We start from the raw sequence: 21,817 nt of genomic DNA, 5'->3' as shown, positions 1-21,817 counted from the left end.
TCTGGGTTCAGAACCGCGCTTGTCAAAGCCAGACGACGCGTTTTCTGGCGGAGATTGATTGATTTTGCTTTCAGTGCGCGCCATGTCGCCCCCTTTGTTCTTCCGGGAAAGGCTTTTGGTTTCCCTCCAGCTCGCAGCCTCTCTGGAGCTGTGTCACATTAACACCTGTTAACAACATACAGACCTCGTTGCGGCATTGATTCTGCTCCTCTCCTTTGATCAGGAAAGTGTTGCTGTGTCATTTTAAACTGGAAACAGGAAGTTATATTCTCTGAGAACCCTAAATCTTTCTCTGGGCCCCAAAATATTATGACTTTCTGGCGATTAGAGATATTATTTACGTGTCTGTGCGCTAAATTTGGAGCTACAGCCGGCGGCAGTCAGTTAGCTTAGCTTAAGCTTAAAGGAAGAACACAAGTGTTTCAGCTAAGCTAACTTGGCGCTAGCTCCAGGCAGATATTTTAGCATGAGGCCTTCTCATCTCAATTTAAGGCAAATGAGTGCCTTTTCTTCAGAAAGGCTTCATTAGTGATGCATGTCAGGTTTTGTTTGGGAGACGTCTTCATGGGCCGGTGCCAAAATAAACTGCTGAGCTGAGCAGAGCGACTCGGCCTGAACGCGAGTTCGGGAGAATTAGCTAACTTTAGCCGCCGACCGTGCTCTCTCTCTCTCTCTCTCTCTCTCTCTCTCTCTCTCTCTCTCTCTCTCTCTCTCTCTCTCTCTCTCTCTCTCTCGACGAGCTTTTTCACTTTGCTTCATTACGCAGTTTAATCTGTGATCCCTCCAGTCATTTTTAACCGTGCTGAGATAAGAGGGCAATTGTTGAAAATTGAATTTAACCATGACTGGCTCTATCTAGGTCAAAGCAGCAAAAAAAATAAAAAAAATAAAATTGAACTGTTTGTGTGTATGTGTGTTTATGAACACGTGACCTGCTGATTGAGTAGCAATATTAAAGGTGCTGCTCTCTCTCTCTCTCTCTCTCTCTCGGTGAACTGCTTTCTGAGCGCTTATAACCGACGGGGCCGGAGATACCGAGCATGAAAATGGCCGCTGGGTGACAAACCAGGTCAAGCTGCTCGGGTTCGATAACCGGGCCGCAATTCCGCTGCTCTCTAGTTTCTCCTCCGCTCCGAGCAGCAGGAGTGAAGCACAATCGGGCGAGTGTGAGAGATGCCATTGTTCGTCCGGGTGGTTCTCCTGCTCGCCCTCCCCTGCTGCTCTGCTCGCCGCTGATTACAGCCTCGCATCCTGGTCCAGCTCTCTGCTCTCTGCTCTGCAGCTCTTGGACCTGGGGGATTCCTCTCTCTCTCCCCCCCCTCCCCCTCTCCCATTACCCCACACCCACTCAAGCATGTGTACACACGAATATATCTGCACACACGGTCACACAAACACGGTCACGCATACAGTGGGCTCGGGCCAGGCGGGTTTGGCAGCGACCGTAGACTGGGCCTGTGGAGAGATCTTTACGGAGCATGCAGAGCCCATCTGTGGCGGCTCCTCAGCGATGGGAGGCAGCTGGCTGTGTGTGTGTGTGTGTGTGTGTGTGTGTGTGTGTGTGTGTGTGTTGTACTGAGGCCAAAGAAGGAACCATCGGGGAAGGAGGGAAGAGGTTTGTGTGTGTTTGGGTCACAGAGCACCCCCAGAATGAGGGCTAAACTCGGGCTGAAACTGACCCAAGCACTCTCGTCCAGCCAAGCCAAACCTTCCCTTCTCGCCTCTTTTTTTTTCTCTCTCTCTCTCTCTCTCTCTCTCTCTCCCCCCTTCTCTCTTCTCCTCACGCCCCTTCCACTTCCCCGCCACCCAAGCCCTCCTCCAGCTGGAAGAGCTCAGTCCCTGGGATCCGGAGATGAATAAGTGGAGAGGGAGAGAGCAACAGCCTGGGCCTTCTCTTCCCTGTCAGTGATACCGTGGATGACGTTCAATCACGACCGCATACACCCGCGCTCGCTTAACTCCCCTGCTCTTAGAGAGGGATGGGCTCGGCACCGGCGGAAACCGCAGAAACAGATTATGCTCTTTCCCCCCTCCCTTTAATGGCTTCAGACACTCGTCCCGCTCGGTCAGGCCCTCGCCGGCCTGTTCGTCGAGCGTCCACTTCCACCCTCGGCCGAGCGGCAGGGGCCATCTGGGCGTCATCTTGTTAGCTCATCGCGGTCCGCCGACGGTGTGATGCTAGCCGCTCACGTGACACCGACGAAGAGTGAGCACACTGGGCTCGTTTGGTAGACGGGAGCGGTGTGTGTTTGTGTGTTTGTGTGTTGTGTAGCTTGCCCCTGTGCAACTGTTATGAGTCACGCTGAATCTGATTTGCTCTGCATGCCAGCCTGTTGACTGAGCTAACCGAAGCTAGTGTGTGTTTGTCTGTGTGAGAGAGAGAGAGAGGGAGAGAGAGAGAGAGAGAGGGAGGGAGGGTGTCTGTGTTCACACGTACAAAAGCACCACTCCGCAGGGTGGAATTCAGGATATTCTGTCCCTCTTTTTGCCTCTGACATCTTCATTTATGTCCCTCTAATGGGGACAGCGTGGAGGGAAGAAATACTCAGCTTTCTGCTTTTCAGCAAGTCACAGTTGCCAAGTCTGGCCCACTGGAGTGCAACTGCAACTTGGAGCGAGTTTATAGTTTATCCAATACCACTACCCGTTGGCGAGTTTGTCCTCGCTTCTCTATAATAAGGGTCAAATCCTTCCTGCTTTGCTAAACAATTCTGGAGCCAGATGGGCCTTGTTTTGCTTAATTTCAGGATCTGTGTGTGTGCGTGTGAGTGTGTATGTGTGTGTGTGTGTGTGGCCTTGTGCCGGCATTGAGGCGACTTGTTTACCGTGTTTGACATGTGAGGAAATCGGTGTGTGTACACTGCGGGGCGTGTGTTTATGTGTGTGTGTTTATAGTCGAGGCCTCCCTAAGAACATCTGCCCCCGCCACGGCCTGACAGAAGCCAGCTATGTATACAAGCGCTCGGCGGGCCGCTACGGGACCCACGACCGGATCACCTTCCCGTAGGGCGTCGCCGTCCGATGACGACGACGCCCTACGGGAAGGTGACTCCGACGCTTCAAAAACCGGCTTCGAATCCGTTTTTTTCCCACGGCCGACGGCACTCGGTGGCAGTCATGTGGGCGAAGTCCTCGGGAGCGCTCTGCACACACACACACACACACACACACACACACACACACACGCTGACAGCTTTTGGCGGTCCGCGTCAACAGCGCTCATTGGATCTTAACCACACATCAGGAGCGAAGCCATTTTCAGAAGCCATGTTGAATGCTTCCCCTTTGTGAGGTCGAGCCAGCGCGGCGGCCTCTATCTTGATGGATCTGAAAGCGGTTTGTGGCGTGCACCAGCAGACAATCATTTGATATTGATTGACTTGAACGAGAACGGGGGCGAGGGGGGGAGGATGGATCCGCAGCCTTGTGATTACACAAAACGAACACCGCCTCGGGCACGTGCATCCGCTTTGAATCCCCGCCAATTCATTGTGTCTGACGCACGCACACGCACGAGGGCTGAACCACAATGCTCTTTGCCGAGCGCGGCGGCGGACCTGACGCCGTGTGTAACCGAGATACTGTAACGTGTTGCGAGAAGCCGGGAGGGCATCGATTTTGAGGCTGCTGTGAATGTGGCGGCTGTGTGGAAAGTGTCATCTGTGCTGATGGCGGCGGGGGGAAGCAGCCGCGCTGATTCGGTGGATAATGCGGGAGAGAGATGATAATTGGTTGGAGCACTTCTGCTGCCGTGATAATTACCACGCTGATAGCGAGGGGAATAGAGCACCGACCTGTTGCGGCTGATGATTGTGTTTTTTATTTAAATGATTTTGGGTGACGCACAATGGCGTGTGATTTAAAAGGCTGGAGGGAGAGAAGGGGGAAAGGTCGGATGGTGGGCTGCAGAAACGGGAGCAAAGGGGGGTGGAGGGGGGGGGGGGTGGCGGTACCTGCATCCGGTCCGTTGGTGTGTTTCGGACCGCCCTGTGTGCATATACTCCAGAATAGCATGATTTTTTTTTGGTTTTAATTGATATGTGCGGCATGTTCGCGCCGCCGCTCAGGAGGAACAAATCAATTTGAAAACCATTCTGTTGATATGAGCCGTCCCTGCCTCCTTCTTTCTCTCGCAGTTCCTGTGTCTCGGGTCCCTTTCATTCAGCGGGGCCGAGGCTGCCTGCCAGCGCTATGCTCGGGGGCCGAGGCCCGAGTTGACTGGACGGAGGGGAGGGGGGTGGGGGCGGGTGGAGAGCAATGGAGGAGGGTGCGGGAGGGTGGAGGGGGGCGGTTTTGAGGCTCTGTAAGGGGCTTTGAGTGGGCCTTAGTGTAGGCGGCGTTTTATATGAAAGTCGGCGAGGGCAGGGCGCTTGAATAGGGGTGGCTGGGAAGTTGGGCTGGGAAGGTCCAGGATGCACCCCACAGTGCTTTTGTGTGCGCTCACATCCGTGTGTGTGTGTGTGTGTGTGTGTGTGTGTGTGTGTGTGTGTGTGTGTGTGTGGGGAGGTGGTTGGTGGGGGCTGTAGCATATGTGAGATCATGTGCTCATATTCACCAGTGGAATGTAAAAAGGGAGAACGGGGGTGGTTGGGAGGGCGGAGGGAGGGAGGGAGGGAGGGAGGGAAGTTCTCCCCTCATCTCTTTTTCCCTCCGCCTGGTTGTTTTCTGTTCTCCCTCCGCTGTGCTGTAGCGTAGGCCTGTTTGCATAAGCTCTTTACAGGATTGAGCGCTCCGCAGAGCCATCCAGATGAAACAAAACCAATCGCATTTGACTGTTTTGAAAATGATTCTCTTTATTGTGCTTTGGGTTCGGGCAGATCCACCTCGTTTGACACGGCGGGGGGGGGGGATAAAGGTTCCCTCACGTTCGGGGGTCATTTCCCAGAAACATCGCTTGTTTCATTCGCTCTTCCTCTGTGCAGCCGAGCCTCTTTCATCAACAGGTTTTCCAGAGGAAAAAAAAAGTCTCCAGACAACATGAATGGAAGATGCAATTCAACCTCCTCTTTCCCCTCCCCTTCCCCCGTCCTTTCTTTCTTTTTTCCCTTTTCGACCTCCTCAAAAGTACAATAATCTTCAGTCACTCGTCTCCTCCTCTCCGTTGCGTGTGGCTGTGTGCAGCACCGGAGTGGCGCTGATTAAGCCAACAGAGAGACAAACGGGAGACAAAGTCCCAGCCCACCAGTTTAGTTTCACATCCTGGACTGGAGCTGGGCCGCAGCTTGCCAAGTGGAGGGCTTTTAAACTGGGCTAAACACTAATTGCTGCCCTATTTCTTTTATGTTGCTTCTTTCCCATCTGCGATGGCGCTTCCAGACCTCCGCAGCAGCCAGAGCCTCATTATAGCAGACAGTTAACAAAGGCTGGGAAACAGAAGCGGAGAATTCACTTAGGATCGCTATCTAACCGCCAAACCAGGAGGGCCCGCTCGCGAAAAAATTGAATCAATGACAGGGGGCCGGCTTGTGATTAAATCCTTCAGGGATATTAAGATATTAAGATTTTTGGAAATCTTAATTATTCATCTAAATTGTTGCCGCTCGCTTTTGATAATGGAATGAACGGGTTGTAACATTCGGAAACCGGGGCGTGAGGCTCGTTGTTTGATTTTGAAACGGATCATTTTGGAGGATTTTTTTCCAGCAATTTCCCCACAAAGAAAATACAAAATACCTGCTCGTTGAGTGAAACTAATCGATGTCTAATTGTGATGTTTTACTGGTTCCTCACTTGTTTTTCTCTAGGTGTTTTTTTTTTTTTGTGAGCGTAAGGAGAGAGAGAGAGAGAGAGGGGGGGAGATGAGAGAGAACAGAATGAAGGAAATGTTGAGGAGGTGAATGAGAGGGAAGGATAAAGCGAGAGGGAATGAGATTGGGGAGCAGAAACAGGAGGAGAGGGGGTGGTCAGCAACAAAGACTAATGTTGCCATGGAAACTTGTTTATGCCTCACTGATGCATCTTGTAGATCCAATTAGAGGCTGATTGTGTCCGTGTCTTCATAGACACACGCACGTGTACCCCCCTCCACACACACACACACACACACACACACGCATGCATGAAAACATATGTATGCTAATACACACACACACACACACACACACACACACACACACACACACAGAGAGAGACAGGGCGCTGCTGCTGAAAACCAGCAAATTGTTCGGGGACGTAGGACAAAGCACGCCCGCGTTCTCTCTCTCTCTCTCTCTCTCTCTCTCTCTCTTATCGGCCCTTGAATTAGCGCGACGCCCCCCTTCAGCCCTCCCAACCCCGCGAGCACCAGACAATAGCGTGGCAATAACGTCTCACCCGCTTCATAAGCCTCGTACGAGAGGCGCGTACTCTTATGACATCACGTGCAAAATTAAGCAGGGGGTGGGGGGGCGTCGTTGGGGCCAGGTTTTGACCGTTTTTTTGCAAATTTCTGCTTGCATTTGTGTCTTTTGTGAAGGAAGTTGTGTATTTGGTAATGCGCCTGTGCGAGAAGAATGGCCGTGAATGTGGAAAAGGCCGTAATCCAATCATGTTCATTTTCATGGGGGGGTATTTCTCCGGAAAATGGGATTTAAAAAAAACAACAACCTTGTAAACTTGTAATTTATAATAGCTGGACGTTTGGCTGTGTTTTACATCAGAGGACGGACGGAGATCAAACCCCACACACACACACACACACACACACACACACCTCACCCACTGCCTGCACTCACACACTCCTCCATCAGTCCTCCCCTTCCCCGGGCCCGTCTGAAGAGTCAGTTATTTAGTGGTGAAATGATGTGTGTGATGATGAAATGAGGGGCTGTAGATAAGGTGAGATTACACTCTGAGAGAAAAAGAAGGGAGAGAGAGAGAGAGAGAGAGAGGGAGAGGGAGAGAGAGACAGAGAGAGAGAGAGAGAGAGAGAGGGAGGCCCAGCCCCTGATGTCTTGTTAAAACGTGAGGGATCAGAAAGAACAACAAATGCATTGCGCGCCGCTAAATCCTGCTTAAATCCGCTGGCATGGGCAGATCTAGCAGATAGCCCCGCTACTGTGCTCGCTGTCTGCGACCACAACACACACACACACACACACACATACACACCCGTGGTCAGTCCGGCTGTCTAGGTTAATGCTTGGCTAACTGGGACAGCAGAGCTGAACCATGTTGACATTTTAAGCCTCAAACAAGTCCAGAACAATGATTCAGCCCGTCTGCCCCCCCCCCCCCCCCTCCCTCCTATTAGACCGCAAACTCAGCCCATTTTTCTGACCGACACACACACACACACACACACACACACACACACACAGAGAGAGACACAGAGACGCAGGCGTGCAAAAACATACACACCACTGCCCAAACACACTGCAAGTCCTCAGTGTAACCCTCACCCCCACCGGCTCTCTTCACACACACTTACACCCGCACACACACACACACACACACACACACACTGGGCCTCCTCCTGTTCCCCACCTTTAGTGAATAAAGGAGAACAAGAGCTGATCTGATTGAGTTGGCAGCAGAGAGCGAGGTGGAGAGGTACAGTAAGGCCAGATGGATTATCTTAATCCTCCAGTAGACGATCATGGCAGAGGGAAGATGAACTAGGAAGCCTGGAGCCTTTCGGGCTGACCCCCGGCACGCTGTTTTCCTCCAGAAACTCGGACCTCTGAAGTGGAGGCAGCGCAGATATTATGCTGAAGCACGGGGGTCTTACATGGAAGTCGGCAAATATGAAAAAAAAACAATCCGCTGCATTCTTTGGCCATAATCCCATCCGCAGCCATTTCTCCGGCGGCCATTTTGTGTTTGGCCATCTTGTTTTCTCCCTCGTCGCAAACTTTTGGGATGCTTTGATTTGGATCCCAGCATGCAAAAAAAACAAAAAAAAACGCTCCTTCGACTGACGGCAAACAATGTCAAGCTGCTACACGTAGTGTGTGTGTGTGTGTGTGTGTGTGTGGGGGTGGAGTTAACCACGCTCTGCCTCAAAGCCCACGCCAGACAAATCTAAACCCATAACTCCTATAGCTCAAAGTATTAACATTGTATAAACTGTTGTTGATTTATAAGGCTGCGCTTGCAGACTACCTTTCATCATGCGCCGGTGATAATTTGTCTTCTTCTTCTTCTTCTTCTTCTTCTTTTCTCTTGCCCCGTCAGCTTCGTGGCCGGACAGGGCCTCGTGATCTACCCCGACATCGGGGACAAGCTGGACATCATCTGTCCCAAAGCGGACCAGGGCAGCGAGTACGAGTTCTACAAGCTGTACCTGGTGAAGAGGGAGCAGGCGGAGAGCTGCAGCACGGTCCTGGATCCCAACGTGCTGGTCAACTGCAACAAGCCCGAGAAGGACATCAAGTTCACCATCAAATTCCAGGAGTTCAGCCCCAACTACATGGGCCTGGAGTTCAAGAGGAACGTCAACTACTACATCACCTGTGAGTCTTTCTCGCCGCGGAGACAATCCGCTGTTGATATTCAGCCTTTCAGCCTCCGTTTAGGCAGGAAAGCGAAGAGTAATAATCTGCTTCACACTCGGTTACACACAGTCACACCTGGGAGTTTGCTGGTAAAACTGTATATTAATGGCCGCCGCAGCAGCAGCAGCGGCAGCAGCGGCAGCAGCAGCTCCATCGCAGCAGCTGCAGCTGACGGGCCTCGCTCGTGATACAGAGGTTGTTGGCATTTAGGGGGGAGGAAGAGTTCAGGATGCAAACCTGCAATCTTGACTGACATTTCCTCAAATGCTACTTAAGTTAAATACAGTTTTGAGGCGCTTGTTCCTCTCCATTCTCACTCCTCCAAATGGAAAATGCTATGTTATTATGAGATCAGCTAAACCTTTTGTTTTACAAGAGTTTACTTTCAGAGTCGTTTCCTAATAACGTCCGAGAAGTTTCCTGAAAACAGCTTTAGTAATTAGGGATTCTGTTTTTGCAGACCGGAGACGGCGTTTAGTTCGGGGAACCATCGTTCAATGAGTTTCAATTAATTGCCAGAGTAACTCGGAGCGGCCGGTCGTCACCGCACAGGAGTCAGCTGGGCGTGCGAGGAATTTGAAAGCAAACGGTTCACCGTTAACGAAGCCCCGAGTTTCCAATAATAAATTAATTAACGAGTATTAAGCTCGCATTATTCCTTCAGTTGGTGCCAAATTCTGTCGTTATTTTCTGGACATTTCATAGAAAATTACAAACAAACTGCAGACCTTTTAGAACGAGGTGCAGGATTATAAAAGAGTGCTTTTACGTATTGAAGCTGAAGTACATTTTGCTGATAATAATTCCATGTTTTTACTAAAGCCACATTTTAATTGTAGCTCTTTTAAAAGGAACGTCTCTATATTTACTGAAGGAAAGGCTCTGAATAGGTTTCTAAAAAGCATGGAGGGATTGTGCACACTTCCCTTTTCATACTTGCACACAGTCTCTGGGTTTAATTTATTATGACTAACTCAGTGTGGGCAACGATTGAAGCATCATTTTGCAGTTAAAAGTATATCTTGTACCAGCATTTGTTGATTTACGCCTTTGTCAAATTATAAACATGTCTTTAATGCTGTAGTTCATGTGGTTCTCCACCTTTTTTCAGTGATGTAGAAACATTTTTGGTTGGAAAAAAAGATGTAATGCACAGCACAATATACATAAAAGTTTATGAACATCCACTTGTAAGAGGATTTTTTAATGGATGCTAATTTTAAATATATTTAAAAACAATCTTGCTTTCCCCCTGGCGTGGCTCTGCAGTTAAACGATTGGACATGTGACCACAAACCTGAATTTATCTTAAATGCATTCACCACTTGAATGTACAATAAGTAGATTTAATATGAAAAGACACTCATTTAAAACGACGATCCCACGTCCAGTCAAAAGCCAAAGAGCTCCATTGTTGTCCAAAAAAAAACTATTGAAAACTCATCAATGAGCCACACTGGGTGATATATTATTTTATTAACATGGACCCTCTGTATCTCATATTAGCAATCTGAGTCAAACCCACTTTTACAGTATATTGTCCTGTTGCTGCAAACTCACTCGGCACCAAACGTGTGTGAAAATAGTCCCAAAAGAATGCATTGCTTCTTCTGCATGTGGAACATTTGCTAGAAACTACAATACCCAGCTTTTTCGGGGGAAATTACTGTGTTTTTATTGTAGAAGTAAGACATTGTTTGACCAGTTTTTAAAGATAAATGTCTTCAGCGGGACCAAAAGGGGCCTCCGGGAAGTCGGTTTTGGTGTTTTTAATGGGATTTGTAAATAATGAGTGGGACAAAGCTCCAGTTCATCTGAGGGGTAAGACGACAACCGAGACGCTCTTCCTCCATCGCGTTCGCTCAGTCGCTGCAGAAGCCCACACGCTGGGGCTCAGTTCATGCTGCCAGACAGCGTGTTGTTTTAGACGTTGCTTCGGCCTCATCTAATTATTACTTCAGTCCGTCATTTCCTACATTTCCTGGAATGACTTGATTACATGCGGCGAGCTTGATCTGGTTTGAGGATACCATCAGTCGGGGGCTCTGCCACATCTGTAATGGATTGTCCGCCGTATCAATGAAATGATCAGAGGTTCGATGTCTGCAGGGCCACAAAAAATAAACCGGTCCACAACTCTTCTTGTCTCATGAAGCACAGCGCCGTTAATACACAATGACGTTAGCTTGAAAAAACTCCTCGCATCGCTTTCCCCCCTCCTAAATATGGATGATTTATGGTTGTATCTTATCTCAGGGTTTAAATCCTCCACAAGGTAGACATCTTTAATTTCTCCTGTGTGGAGAAAACAATGTACTTAATGTCTTATTCTGAAAAGAAAAGCCTCTTTATGTCGTCTCCCTCGATGAAAAAAAGGAAAACCACGGTAAGCGACGTCCCGCATATGTTTTCCCTTTTTGATCTGGAGCGGTTCAAATGATATTTGCGAACTCGCCCTCAAAGCCGGTATGCGGGGAAGCATGAAGCCTGTGATGTTATCAAGCGACAGTTTTTTGGGGGCCGCTCCCGTGGCAACACATCATGTGGACTTTAAAGAAATACTTCTTTGAGCTTTATTGCACCCACATGTCTTGGGAATACACCTTTGGGCATTTCTTTGGACGGCGGCGTCTGCTTAAAGTTTTCCTAGCCGGCTCCGAGCGGGTGCTGCTGCTCCACATACTGTCTCCTGATTACATCATAAATATGTTAACCAACTTAGTGACATGTGCGTGGGCTGCAGCGTGATCGGACATCAAAAGGGGGAAACTTTTAGCTTGTAGCTTCGGTGCAAACCCTCTCTCGGGCCTCTGCCGTGGAACACCCGCTGATGAAAAAGACCTAACTCTCGCCCCGTAGTGTTTCAGACGCTGAACTGGAGCCAGTTTCTAAATCCCTCACAGGGGAAGGCCGGCCGTGCAGGATCCAGCATGATGGCGGATCATCATTAGACTCATACACTGTAACATTCTTCACGCCGGCGGTAATCGGATGAGCTATTTGCCCTGGTATTATGTTAATGTTGTTGTCCCTTGCAGCGCCGAGCGCTCGCTTTTATTCCTTCTCGCTGCTGCGGCCCGTGCATTCGCCGCGACGCACTTCATCTATCATTTAGACAACGCGTGGCTGCCGTGTGTAGAGCGCTAGAGAGACAGAGAGAGAGAGAGAGGCGGCGAGCACCTGCGCTCAACACACCTTTCCTGCTTTTCCTGCGCAGCCGTCTCCTGTTTATTTGTGTGTTAGTCTAGGCTTTTCGGCCAGCTTATCCCCACCTATAGGTGACGGGAGTGCGTTATCCCACCCGTCTCTGCTGGGAATGCGGCCCAGCCGGCCGAGCAGAGCGGCGTAAATCTGCCCGGCCTATAAAGACCCGGCTTATCTGGCCTGATTAACGGTCAAACGGGGGTAGACGCCGCTTGAGACGAGAAGAAGACGCACAGGGAGTGGACATTCCTCTGAGTCTCGCAGCAGCCTTTTTTCCTCTCTCCTCCTACCCCTCCACTGCGTTTGTCTTCCCCACCCTCCCTCTCCCACTTCTGCTCCTTCCATGAGGTAGAATAAGCAACAGAAGGTGTGGGGTAAAGTAAGCAACAAATGGTGTGTGCGTGCGTGTGTGTGTGTATTTCTTTTGCGTGTGTGTCCATTGCCTTGGCGTCCCCGCGGGGGATCCACCTCCACCCGGTCCCGTCCATCCCAGACTGCTCTGACAGGAGTCGTCGGTGTGGGGGGGAGGAGGGGGGGGGGGGTGAAAAGGTCAAAACTCACGAACAAGAGGTCACGGAAACACAGCAGGGAGCCAGTAATGATAACCCCGCACTGATCTAAACCCCAGACCATCGTCAGCCTGTGCTGTCCGTCAGCACCCCCCACCCCCTATGTACACACACACACACACACACACACACACATACATACATACACCTTCCCGACCCCCCCTGCCTGGTGTGTGATCGCACAAACTGGTTGTATTTCACTGCGTTGTCTAAACACAGGATATGGAATGAGCTGTTTGTGGGTAAAATGGCCGTGGCTGTGTTTTAGGGTTGGAGACGGGAAAGAAGTAGCTTTTAAGGAGGAGCACATATATTGAAAAATATATATATATATATATATATATATATATATATATATATATATATATATATATATATATATATATATATATATATATCTCGACAGACACAGTCTTTATATTTCACTCCATTTTCTGTCCCATTGGCTTCTCGTTTCCTCGTTGAAATAATGTACCATGACTGCTCTGTGATATTTTTTCCACTGGGAGCTGGGCCGGTGAGTCTGTTGTTCTATATATAAGGGTAAGGCCACGAGGCAGTAAACAGAGGCAGCCTGTCGCCGCTCACTCCTCTTCTCCCTTGATTTCCGGCGCGGCGGGCAGGGTAAGCCTGATCCCCCCCGACAGCTGTCACTCCCCATCTCCGCGTACCACCGCGGACTCTGAATCGCACCGACTTCCCCACCAGAACGCCGCCGCGGCGGAGCACACGCCATCGCACCTCCGGAAGATCGCCACCGGTGAAAACGCAGCATGGCCGCTCGCGGCCCGGCGGCAACGTTGTTTTTTTTCATTTCTTCTCGCTTGCGTTTCTGTGACTTTGCAGGTGAATCCAACGTCCACCATTTTGAATACTTGGATTGTTAAACACAGGAAGCTGCGCACAATGAGCACTCCATTATTTGAAGATGTGTTGGTAATGGCTGTTTATTTACTTGTTACGTATAAACGTGGGTGCTTACCCGGAAAAATGAAACTATTACTAATAATATACCTGACAAACTGCATTAGCCGCTGTGGGAGGATCCGCCCGCGGCGCTCGCACCTGACAGGATTAAAGGTGAGGAGGCGTGTTGCATATCACCAACGCTCAGGCTCTTTTGCGGGGGCTATCTTCCATATCAGCGTTGTGTTTTTGCTCGACAACCTGCACACATCCACCAAAGATTCAACCTCCCACCCCCTCCTTTCAGATGAAGTCTCCTCCTCTGGGCGCTTTGGCTTTACAGGGCAAGCGTTTGCCCTTGGGAGAGTTGAAAAGGTCAAGGTTGAAATCCCTGACCCGGCTGCAGCGGGATCACAAGATCCTCCGTTGGCCTACATCGGCGAGCACGTAAACACTCCACCATATGTGCACGCGCGCACCCACGCAGGAGTAATGGAAGTGAGCTCGGGGTGAGGGGGGGGGGGGGGGGGTCGCGCTTTCACGCCAACACGCGCACAAACAAAGGCTTGTGCACAGTCAAATAAATACAAACACTGCCAGGTTTATAGCTCAATTTGTTGCAGTGCAATAACTGTAATCTGATTGGAGAGAGAGAGGGGGGGAAAAAAATGTGTGAAATGTCATCTTTTAGAGCTACATAAAATTAGCATAATCAAATCACAGGCACTCAAAAACAGTTGCATTTGTCAGAGGCGCGTTTTAACAAGACAAAAGCGTTTTGATTGTCAGATTATAGAGACGCAAATAACTCGCCCGTTTTTTTTTCTTCTCCTCGTCAAACGATTTTCATTTCGTCGCGAAGCGATAACTGTTAACATCTGGTAACCTCTCTCTGTGTAAAAATCCCGCTGAAATATTTTAATTACAAGCAAGAGGATTTTCCTTTTTGCTCCGACGCCGGAGTCGGAAACAAAGCGCTTATTGTTTTGCTGCGTGTTGAGCGGCTTCGCTCGCAGAACCTGAAACGACGACGCGAGTTGTGGGCTAACATTTCTATCAGTCCTATTTAGGAAAAAGCCATGGTATGTACAGTACCTCTTGGCATTAAGAAACATAAAAAAAACAACCCAAACACGTCACTTCAGTCACACCATTAAGTCGCGTAAACGCGGCGCTGGCGACCGCTTCGTCCCTGAATGCGTCTCGTCTGTCGCTTAGTAAATCACGACGAGCAGTCGTCGTCGTCGATGTGGCCGATTTAGAGTTTAAAGGAGCTAATCGGTAAGCCTTAACGGATTTCATTTTCAAAGTAAACCCTGCTAACAGGTCGGGTTAGCGTCGGTGAAGCAGCATGGCCCGGGATAAGAAGATTTAACCCCCGCCTCGCCCGCCTCGGGAGTGAATATAGCCCGGTGTTTATTAGACCGCCAGTGTAATATATGACTTTCTGCTTGCATTGCAAATCTGCCCGCGCTGCCTCTGCTGCCTCTCCTCTGGATATTTCATTCAGAGAGGGTTAGCAGGCGCCGCGTTATTGTCGCTGCTTATTGCCTTTCGTTTATTACGGAGGAGTTTGTTTAGAGGGAGGGTTCAGGGGGGGTGGGGGGGTGGACGCCGACGACACACGAGGACTTTTCTTTGAGAGGGCGGGTTTGCTCACGTGGCTGTACAAGTGAATGGTAACCATTGGTAACGCCTGAACCCCGCCGCCGCTAGATTGAGGCTGATATATTCATGTATTCATCTCAATTAGTCCGCTCCGCGCGTCTTCAAATGCAGACACTCATCCCTCCTCGGCGGCGCTCCATGCTTATCTTATTAGAATATTTTATATCCTGCGTGTGAGTTCTCCCCTCTCTCCACGCTAAGTCCTCCCTCGCTCCATCCTTCCATTATCCTGCCCTCACGTACCAAAGTTGTGTGTGTTTGTATGTGTGTGTGTGTGCGTGTAGGTCCTGAAGTCTGTGTTCAAGTCGTTTTTGTTAACTGATAGCTTAGATCTCCTCTCAACGCACAGACCACGAGAGACCACAGAGCTAACTCCGCGAAACAACAACTCTTGTTGATTTTTCTTCTTCTTCTTCTTCTTCTTCTTCTTCTTCTTCTTCTTCTTCTTCTATTCCCTCGGCTCCACACAAACTCATTTGCAGAATGACTCTTCCTCCTCTGTGAATGTCTTTCAGCTGTTGAAAAGCAGCTTCCTTGTTGTCTTTAATTCCGTCCGCGACGCAGAAACCATCTCTGTGGTTTTGCAAAAAAAAAACAAAAAACAACAACCCTGAAATAGCTGCAGGCGCAAAAAAAAAAAAAAAAAAAAAAAAGGAGAGGAAGACATCTTAAGGCTGCTGGAAAGATGCATGTTTGGAGTCTGCGGCGATTAGGAAAAGTGAACGCAGGACGCAGGGGAAACTTTAGCGGCCATTGTTCAGAAGGCACATTGCAGCGGACAATGGTGTCTTGCTCTTTTTGTGTGTGTGTGTGTGTGTGTGTGAGAAAACATAAGAGCAGGCGAAAACAATGACAACCCGTAATCTAAAACACTCTGGGATTGCATATTTGCCTCTCCGTCAGAGATGTCTGAGGTTGCTTGCCCTCTGCTTTGCCAACAACACATATTCTCGGTGTCTTTCTTCTCCGGCCAATAGCTAAGCTCAAATCACAGCTCTCTGTCTGTCAGATGGAGCTCCATCTCCCTCTCCGCCATCCCCAGAACAGTGGGCTTTTTTCTTCTTTCTTTCTTCTTCTTCTTCTTTTCCGAGGCGCACTCTGAAATGGCTTTGTGTTTTTTGTTTTTTTTCCGTTTTTTTTTTTCCGACAGCCATTCAGTGGCACCCTCAGCCGGGGCCTGCCAAGGAGCCCGCCTCCTTCCCGAAGCCGGAGCCCGGGCCTGTTTACACAAACTCATCGGAGAAATATGGTTGTGTAATTATAGAGGCTGTTAGTTTTAATGTCGCATCCTCGCTGTGGAAACCACTGCATGCTTGGTCAGCTACGATGAGGGGCGGCTGATGAAACTCTGACCGGGGGATGGCGTGAACATTTCTGCGGAAAGGCTCGGGGAGTGGAGGGCAGAAGGCAAAAAGCAACTTCAAAAATAAGCAGCTTTCTCGATGGATTGGAATCGGCGCCGAGCGAAAGCAAACAAAACGTGAATCTCGCGGCGGTGATGGAGTTTGCTGTGGTCGTCCGACGCATAAATACAGAGTCTAAATGCTGCTCCGCAGGCCGGGACCAAGCCCGTTTCTGTGAATTCGGCTCGGTGGCAAAATGTCCGTGTTCCATTCCAGCGCGACCACAGACGCACAAACACAGTAACGGGAGCAGGCAAACACACAGGAGGCGTGTGTGCGCACAAACATGGGCAGATATGAGCACAAAGCCACATACCCACATTCAAACACATTGAGATATATATATATATATTATATATATATTCACACACACACACACACACACACTCATGTATACTCGCTCTAGCATGCAAATAGACGCTCGCACAATGTTTTTTTTTTTCAGATTTGCCTGCGTCATAGAAGCTGCTGTATGCATTTTGCATTTATTAATGCACATTCAAGAGAATTTTGTTTAGCTGAGCGCCACATATTCCCGGGCAGCCGTCCCATGAGGGGGTGGGGGTGTTGGGGCCGGGCGGGGGGGGGGGGGGGGGGGGGGGGTTGTCAGAGTTTGTGCTCGCGTATCACGACAGGATGAATGAGGCGGCGAAAAAGAAAGCTCCATGTCTTCAAACAAGTACGTGATGTGTTTGTGTTTTCTCGGCGAGCTGATGATTTCGTAGACGGCGGTGGAACAATTTCTTCTTCTTTTCTTTTTTTTACCCCCTCCCTCCTCGCGTCGTTCCAAACCCACAAGTTCAATTTCTGCCTCTCTTTCTGTTCCTCTCTCTCTCTCCCTTTTGCTTCTGCAACTTAATCTGTCTCTCCCTCCGCCTTGCCATTCCACCTATTTTCTCTCCTCCTTAGATCTCGCCCCCCTCTTCCTCCGCTCCCCATCCCTCCTGCACAGTGACAGATCCTTCAGGAAATTGTTTCGAGTCTGCCAGACATTTTTTGTGTGTGTGTTGTAGCTGTTTATTTGTGCTGGGCCCCCCCCCCCCCCCCCCTCTCTCCTGCTGCCCTGCGGACTAGAGGTTAAGCCTCCAAACTCCTCCACCGCCCTGCGCCAAAAGACACTGATCCTCGATCAGCGCGGCTTCACCGTGTAACCGATACCGGGGGATGCGGAGAGAGAGAGGAGCACCAGAGAGGATGCAATCAGTGTGTGTGTGTGTGTGTGTGTGTGTGTGTGTGCACGAGTTTGTATACGTGTGCGTCAGCTGCCGGCTTTGTGTGTATTAGGATGTAATCAGCAGCCTTTGCTCTGTGGTCTGCTGTGCGCTCTGATTGGGGTTTTGGCGAATAACAGGCGAAGGGAGGGTGGTGGTGGGGTGTGTGTGTGTGTGTGTGTGTGTGTGTGTGGGGGGGGGGGGGGGGGCGTGTTTCTCTTCCTGCGTCTCGCGTTGCAGCCTCGGCCTCCTCGCTGTGGTTTGGAGCCATCGCTTCGCAGCTCTGGCTCTTTACACATCGGCTACATCCAGACCCCTCTATCTATTATATATCTGTCTGTCTGGCTGCCACCTCGCACATCCCCGTGTGTGTGTGTGTGTGTGTGTGTGTGCGCGCGTGTGTGTGTTCCCCAGAGCTGCTGCTGCTGACAGCTCTGGGCTCCCATGTTGGCTGCAGTCAGCTTTGCTCAGTCGCCTCCATGTTAGCAGGTACAAGGCTTCAGGCTCACACGTGCACGGTCGCGGGGACACGCGCTCGCCCACACACATGTGAGCTGTCCTCTCGCTCTCTATCTCCGTCTTTGTTCTGCCGCTTGCAGATTTTGTTTTTTTTTGCGGACAACAGATGGGCTGACATCGACTCTCTCCTAAATAACAAGTACACTCTCTGTCTCTGACATCTCTCTCTCTCTCTCTCTCTCTCTCTCTCTCTCTCTCTCTCTCTCTGTCTCTATGCGCCAGTTACACGTTTCACTCGTTTATTGTGAACTCATGTCAGCCTCTCTAACGTGACGCTTTGCTGCTTTTCTCTGCGTCTCATGAATCTAAATTGAACATCTTCGGGGGGGTTTTCGGGGGCGTCGCTCGGACACGCCGGCATCGCCGCGGGATCGTGATCGCCATTTGTGACGGACCGACGCAGTTATAAAGCGTTCGTCGAAGCCCCCGAAACCCTCTCTGTGTTCCTCTGGCCTGCCCGTCACCCAGGCAGCATCATGAGCCCCGAGACCGGTGTCCTCACCTGAGCCACGGCGCCCCGGTCTCCCTCCGGCCCGCTGCCTCGTTGAGGCTTAAACTATACTTAAAATATCTCGTCAGGCTTGGTATCGCGTTGCCTATCGGCGATTCAGAAGCGCCCGACCCTGCGCAAAGAGTTATTGTTTGTTTGTTTGTGTGTTTGTTTGTTTGCGCCTTATTGTGCCGAGCAACACGAGGCTGCTTCAGTTGTCATAACTCTCTTCTGGAGGCCGGACTAAAAAGGTCAGTGACTCGAAAGCTCTTCTCTCCACAAATGGATGAATGGACACGGTGTGGGAGCTGCACACACACACACACACACACACTCACACACACACATAGACGGGCTCGTGCACGAGCACGAGCAGCGGGTTCTCCGAGGACGGTCCTTCCTTCCTTTGGTGTTTTGGTTAACTTGTTCCAGGGCTTCTCCGCCTCTGGTTTCCCTCAGAGGGGATGTTAGCTCACAGATTAGCTCTTTAAGCAGTCTAGATTTTTCTTTTGGGAGCGTCTCATGGCCTTTGACACGCCACCGCTATCAACCGCCACATTCCGATCCATCCCAGCGCTTCTTTTATCAGGCGGCGCGGGGCTGATTTGTGGCCCGCGGGGGCTTTTTTTTTTTAAATTTTTTTTTTAAGATCGTCCTCCGCCGGAGTCCACAGTCCCACACACACACACACACACACACACGACCTTTTGTAGACGACCACAAAGGCCGGAGAGAAGCCAGGAGAGGATCACTTCTATCATCCGCTGGGGTTTTAAGCGAGTGAACCGCGGTTCACCTCGCGTGATTATCAGCGCAAATGAAGCGAGACGAGAACTTCAATGGGCCTCCTGCCGAGGAACGGGCTCACTGAGACCATGTGTGCGCGTCCGTCAGCTGATTTGCACACGTGCAACGACGACAATAGCGATACCACCCAGTAATGCGGGATGGAACTGGTTTAAGGGGAAATACCTGCTGGGGTTAGTAATGGGCTGTAGGATCAATGCAAGGGCTTTGTAATGACACAATAATGGGCTAACCAGACATTATTCATGCTATTCTTATCCGCAAGCCAAATGTGAACATTTAAAAGCACATTTTGGGTTCGCCGTTCAGAAGCCTGTCAGACCCATTCGATCAGGCCAAGGTTTGCTGCTTTGTAGATCCACTGTGATCTGCAAAGTGGAATGCACATGTAATGACAGTGAGCATACGGACTATTTAGGAGACTACGCGATGGTTTCACTGGTCCCGCCCCACTTGAGATCCAATTGCGCCTTGAACTCAAATGAGTTTGACACCCCTGCATTATATGTTTTGGACGTTGTCCATCCCGAACAGCCAAGGTACTCATTATTTCTCTCCATTTAGAAATGCGTGGCCATATTTTGTTCAGCCTCTTCTTTGTAGTTAATTTCAGGGCAATTATTCTTAATGCCCCCCCACCTCACCTCCCTTATTTTTCATGGTATTCTCCCCCTCCCCTCCACAGTAATAGAGGACGCTTAATGGAGTAAAAAGTTGAACAATACGCTCCATTGCTTTGTGTTTGACTTCCTGGAACAGTCTGCAACCTGGACACGGCCGAAGGAAACGGCCGAGGCCTTTTGCGGCTTTTAATTTGGAAAAAAAAAAAAAGCAGCAGGAAGTGGTCCGTCAGCTTGACAGCCCCCCCCCCCCCCCCAGATAACGTTTGCAAAAACGGTGGCGGATCGGACGAGTTGCTGCTGCAGATTTTAAATCAAGAACACAAATCCAGGATTGCGAGAAGTCATGCGGGTTGAGAAGAGAGCTCTCTGGTTTCTGTGGTAAAGGAAGCATGATGGGATTTATGAAACGCTAATGTGGAACTTCCCTCTGACTTTAACACGGAATAAACCCTGTGCTCGCTACACACACGGCCGCACAAACGAGCCTCACGCACACACACACACACACATTAGCTAAGCACGAGATGAACAGTTACTCGGCCACATGAACAATATTAACCTTTAGATCTTGAGCGCAAGCATATGTGTGTGTGTGTGTGTGCGTGTGTGTCTGTGTGTGTGTGTGGGTGTGTGTTGCATCTCTCCTAACCTTTCCCTCTGACCAATAGGAAGGTGCGATGCCAGTTTTTTCTCTCTGACCCAGTTTCCCTCTCTGCTTATTTCTCTGAACACGCAACATTTCAGCTGCTATTACTGAAATGATGCACAGTCTGAGACGGCAGAGGCGAGTGTGTTTTGTGTGTGTTTGTGCGCGTGCTGGCTCTGTGTGTGTCGCTCCAAGGGCGTGTTTGTTCACCTGTTAGTTATTGTGTGTTCAAGGGTGTTAATGTGTGTGTGCAAAAACGTAATAATCTTATAATTGATCAGCGATACATGCCGCAAAACAAAGGCCGCAACCGTCTGAAATGTTGTTTTTCCCTCTGCGGCCGACTCCGTGCTTCTATAGATGTACGCAACTGCGCGTCGTCTGAAGCTAAATTAGCTGCCGGCCGCTTTTGCAGGCCGCCCCGCCCCCCTCGCTCCCCTCGCCTCCATCCCTCCCTGCACATGATTTGTTTAAAACTGCTGAGGTTTTCTGCGGCTGCAGCTCGACGATATCGGTGAAAAGAGCCATTACAGCCAATTAGCTCCTCTGTCATTAGGGAGGGTTGTGTGGGCTACTGGCAACTTCTGCACACAACAGAATACATTATCGCCGGAATAGCTTGCGAAAGTTGAAATGGCTAATATCTCGGAAATGTTTCCACATTAGCGACGACAGAGTCGTGCGCTGCGGCCGGCTTTTTGCAGCTGAAATGAATATTGGACCCCAGCGGCTGCTGTCGCCGCTTCTCATCACGTTAATGCTGTATGCAACAGCTCTCGTAGTAGTAATAGTGTTACGCGGGTTATAATAATGTTATAAACTAGTCCCACGTCCCTCGGGTTACACTGTTTTATTGTACCGACGACCTGCATTCAAAAAAATCTGTGATCTGGAGTCTCCACGGCGCACACACGTCACATTACTTTGGCTTGGACTTCGTAGCGTGTGTGCACACTATGAGTGTGTGTGTGTGTGTGTGTTGGAGAGAGATTCAGGATGCGATGTATTCTAAGATGGGTCTGTCTGCATCTGTCATGTCGGAGTGTGCTCAGTCTGTTCGTGTTTGAGACAGATGACTTGCTCCGCTCCCCAAGGTCCCGCTGTTCTTCCGCGTCCTTTATCTCCCACTGATCCAACAGACGGCCGGCACCGCGTGTGCACCTTTTGTTTGTTTCTCTCCTGTCTCGTGTGCTGACTGCCTTGTGTGCACACGGGACAGTGTCGTCCCTTTTTCGTCTATGTGTGCGCGGACGCAGCACACACACGCAGGGGAGAGGTTTCTATGTCGCGTCCGGGC

At 50.0% G+C, this 21,817-nt stretch overlaps 1 protein-coding gene across 1 annotated transcript in view; it reads left to right on the top strand.

Annotated features, from left to right (window-relative positions):
• efnb1 (ephrin-B1) overlaps positions 1-21,817 on the top strand; it is a 55,341-nt gene that overhangs the window by 17,211 nt on the left and 16,313 nt on the right. Inside the window, exon 2 of the mRNA XM_068594565.1 lies at positions 8,155-8,432. Coding sequence (XP_068450666.1) covers positions 8,155-8,432 — 278 coding nt within the window. The remainder of the gene's footprint in view (positions 1-8,154; positions 8,433-21,817) is intronic.

Source organism: Clinocottus analis, unplaced genomic scaffold (assembly GCF_023055335.1).
Source record: "Clinocottus analis isolate CAN_PGR_092001 unplaced genomic scaffold, fCliAna1.0.p SCAF_10, whole genome shotgun sequence".
Taxonomy (NCBI): Eukaryota; Metazoa; Chordata; class Actinopteri; order Perciformes; family Cottidae; genus Clinocottus; species Clinocottus analis.
This window is presented reverse-complemented; position numbering and strand designations above follow the sequence as displayed.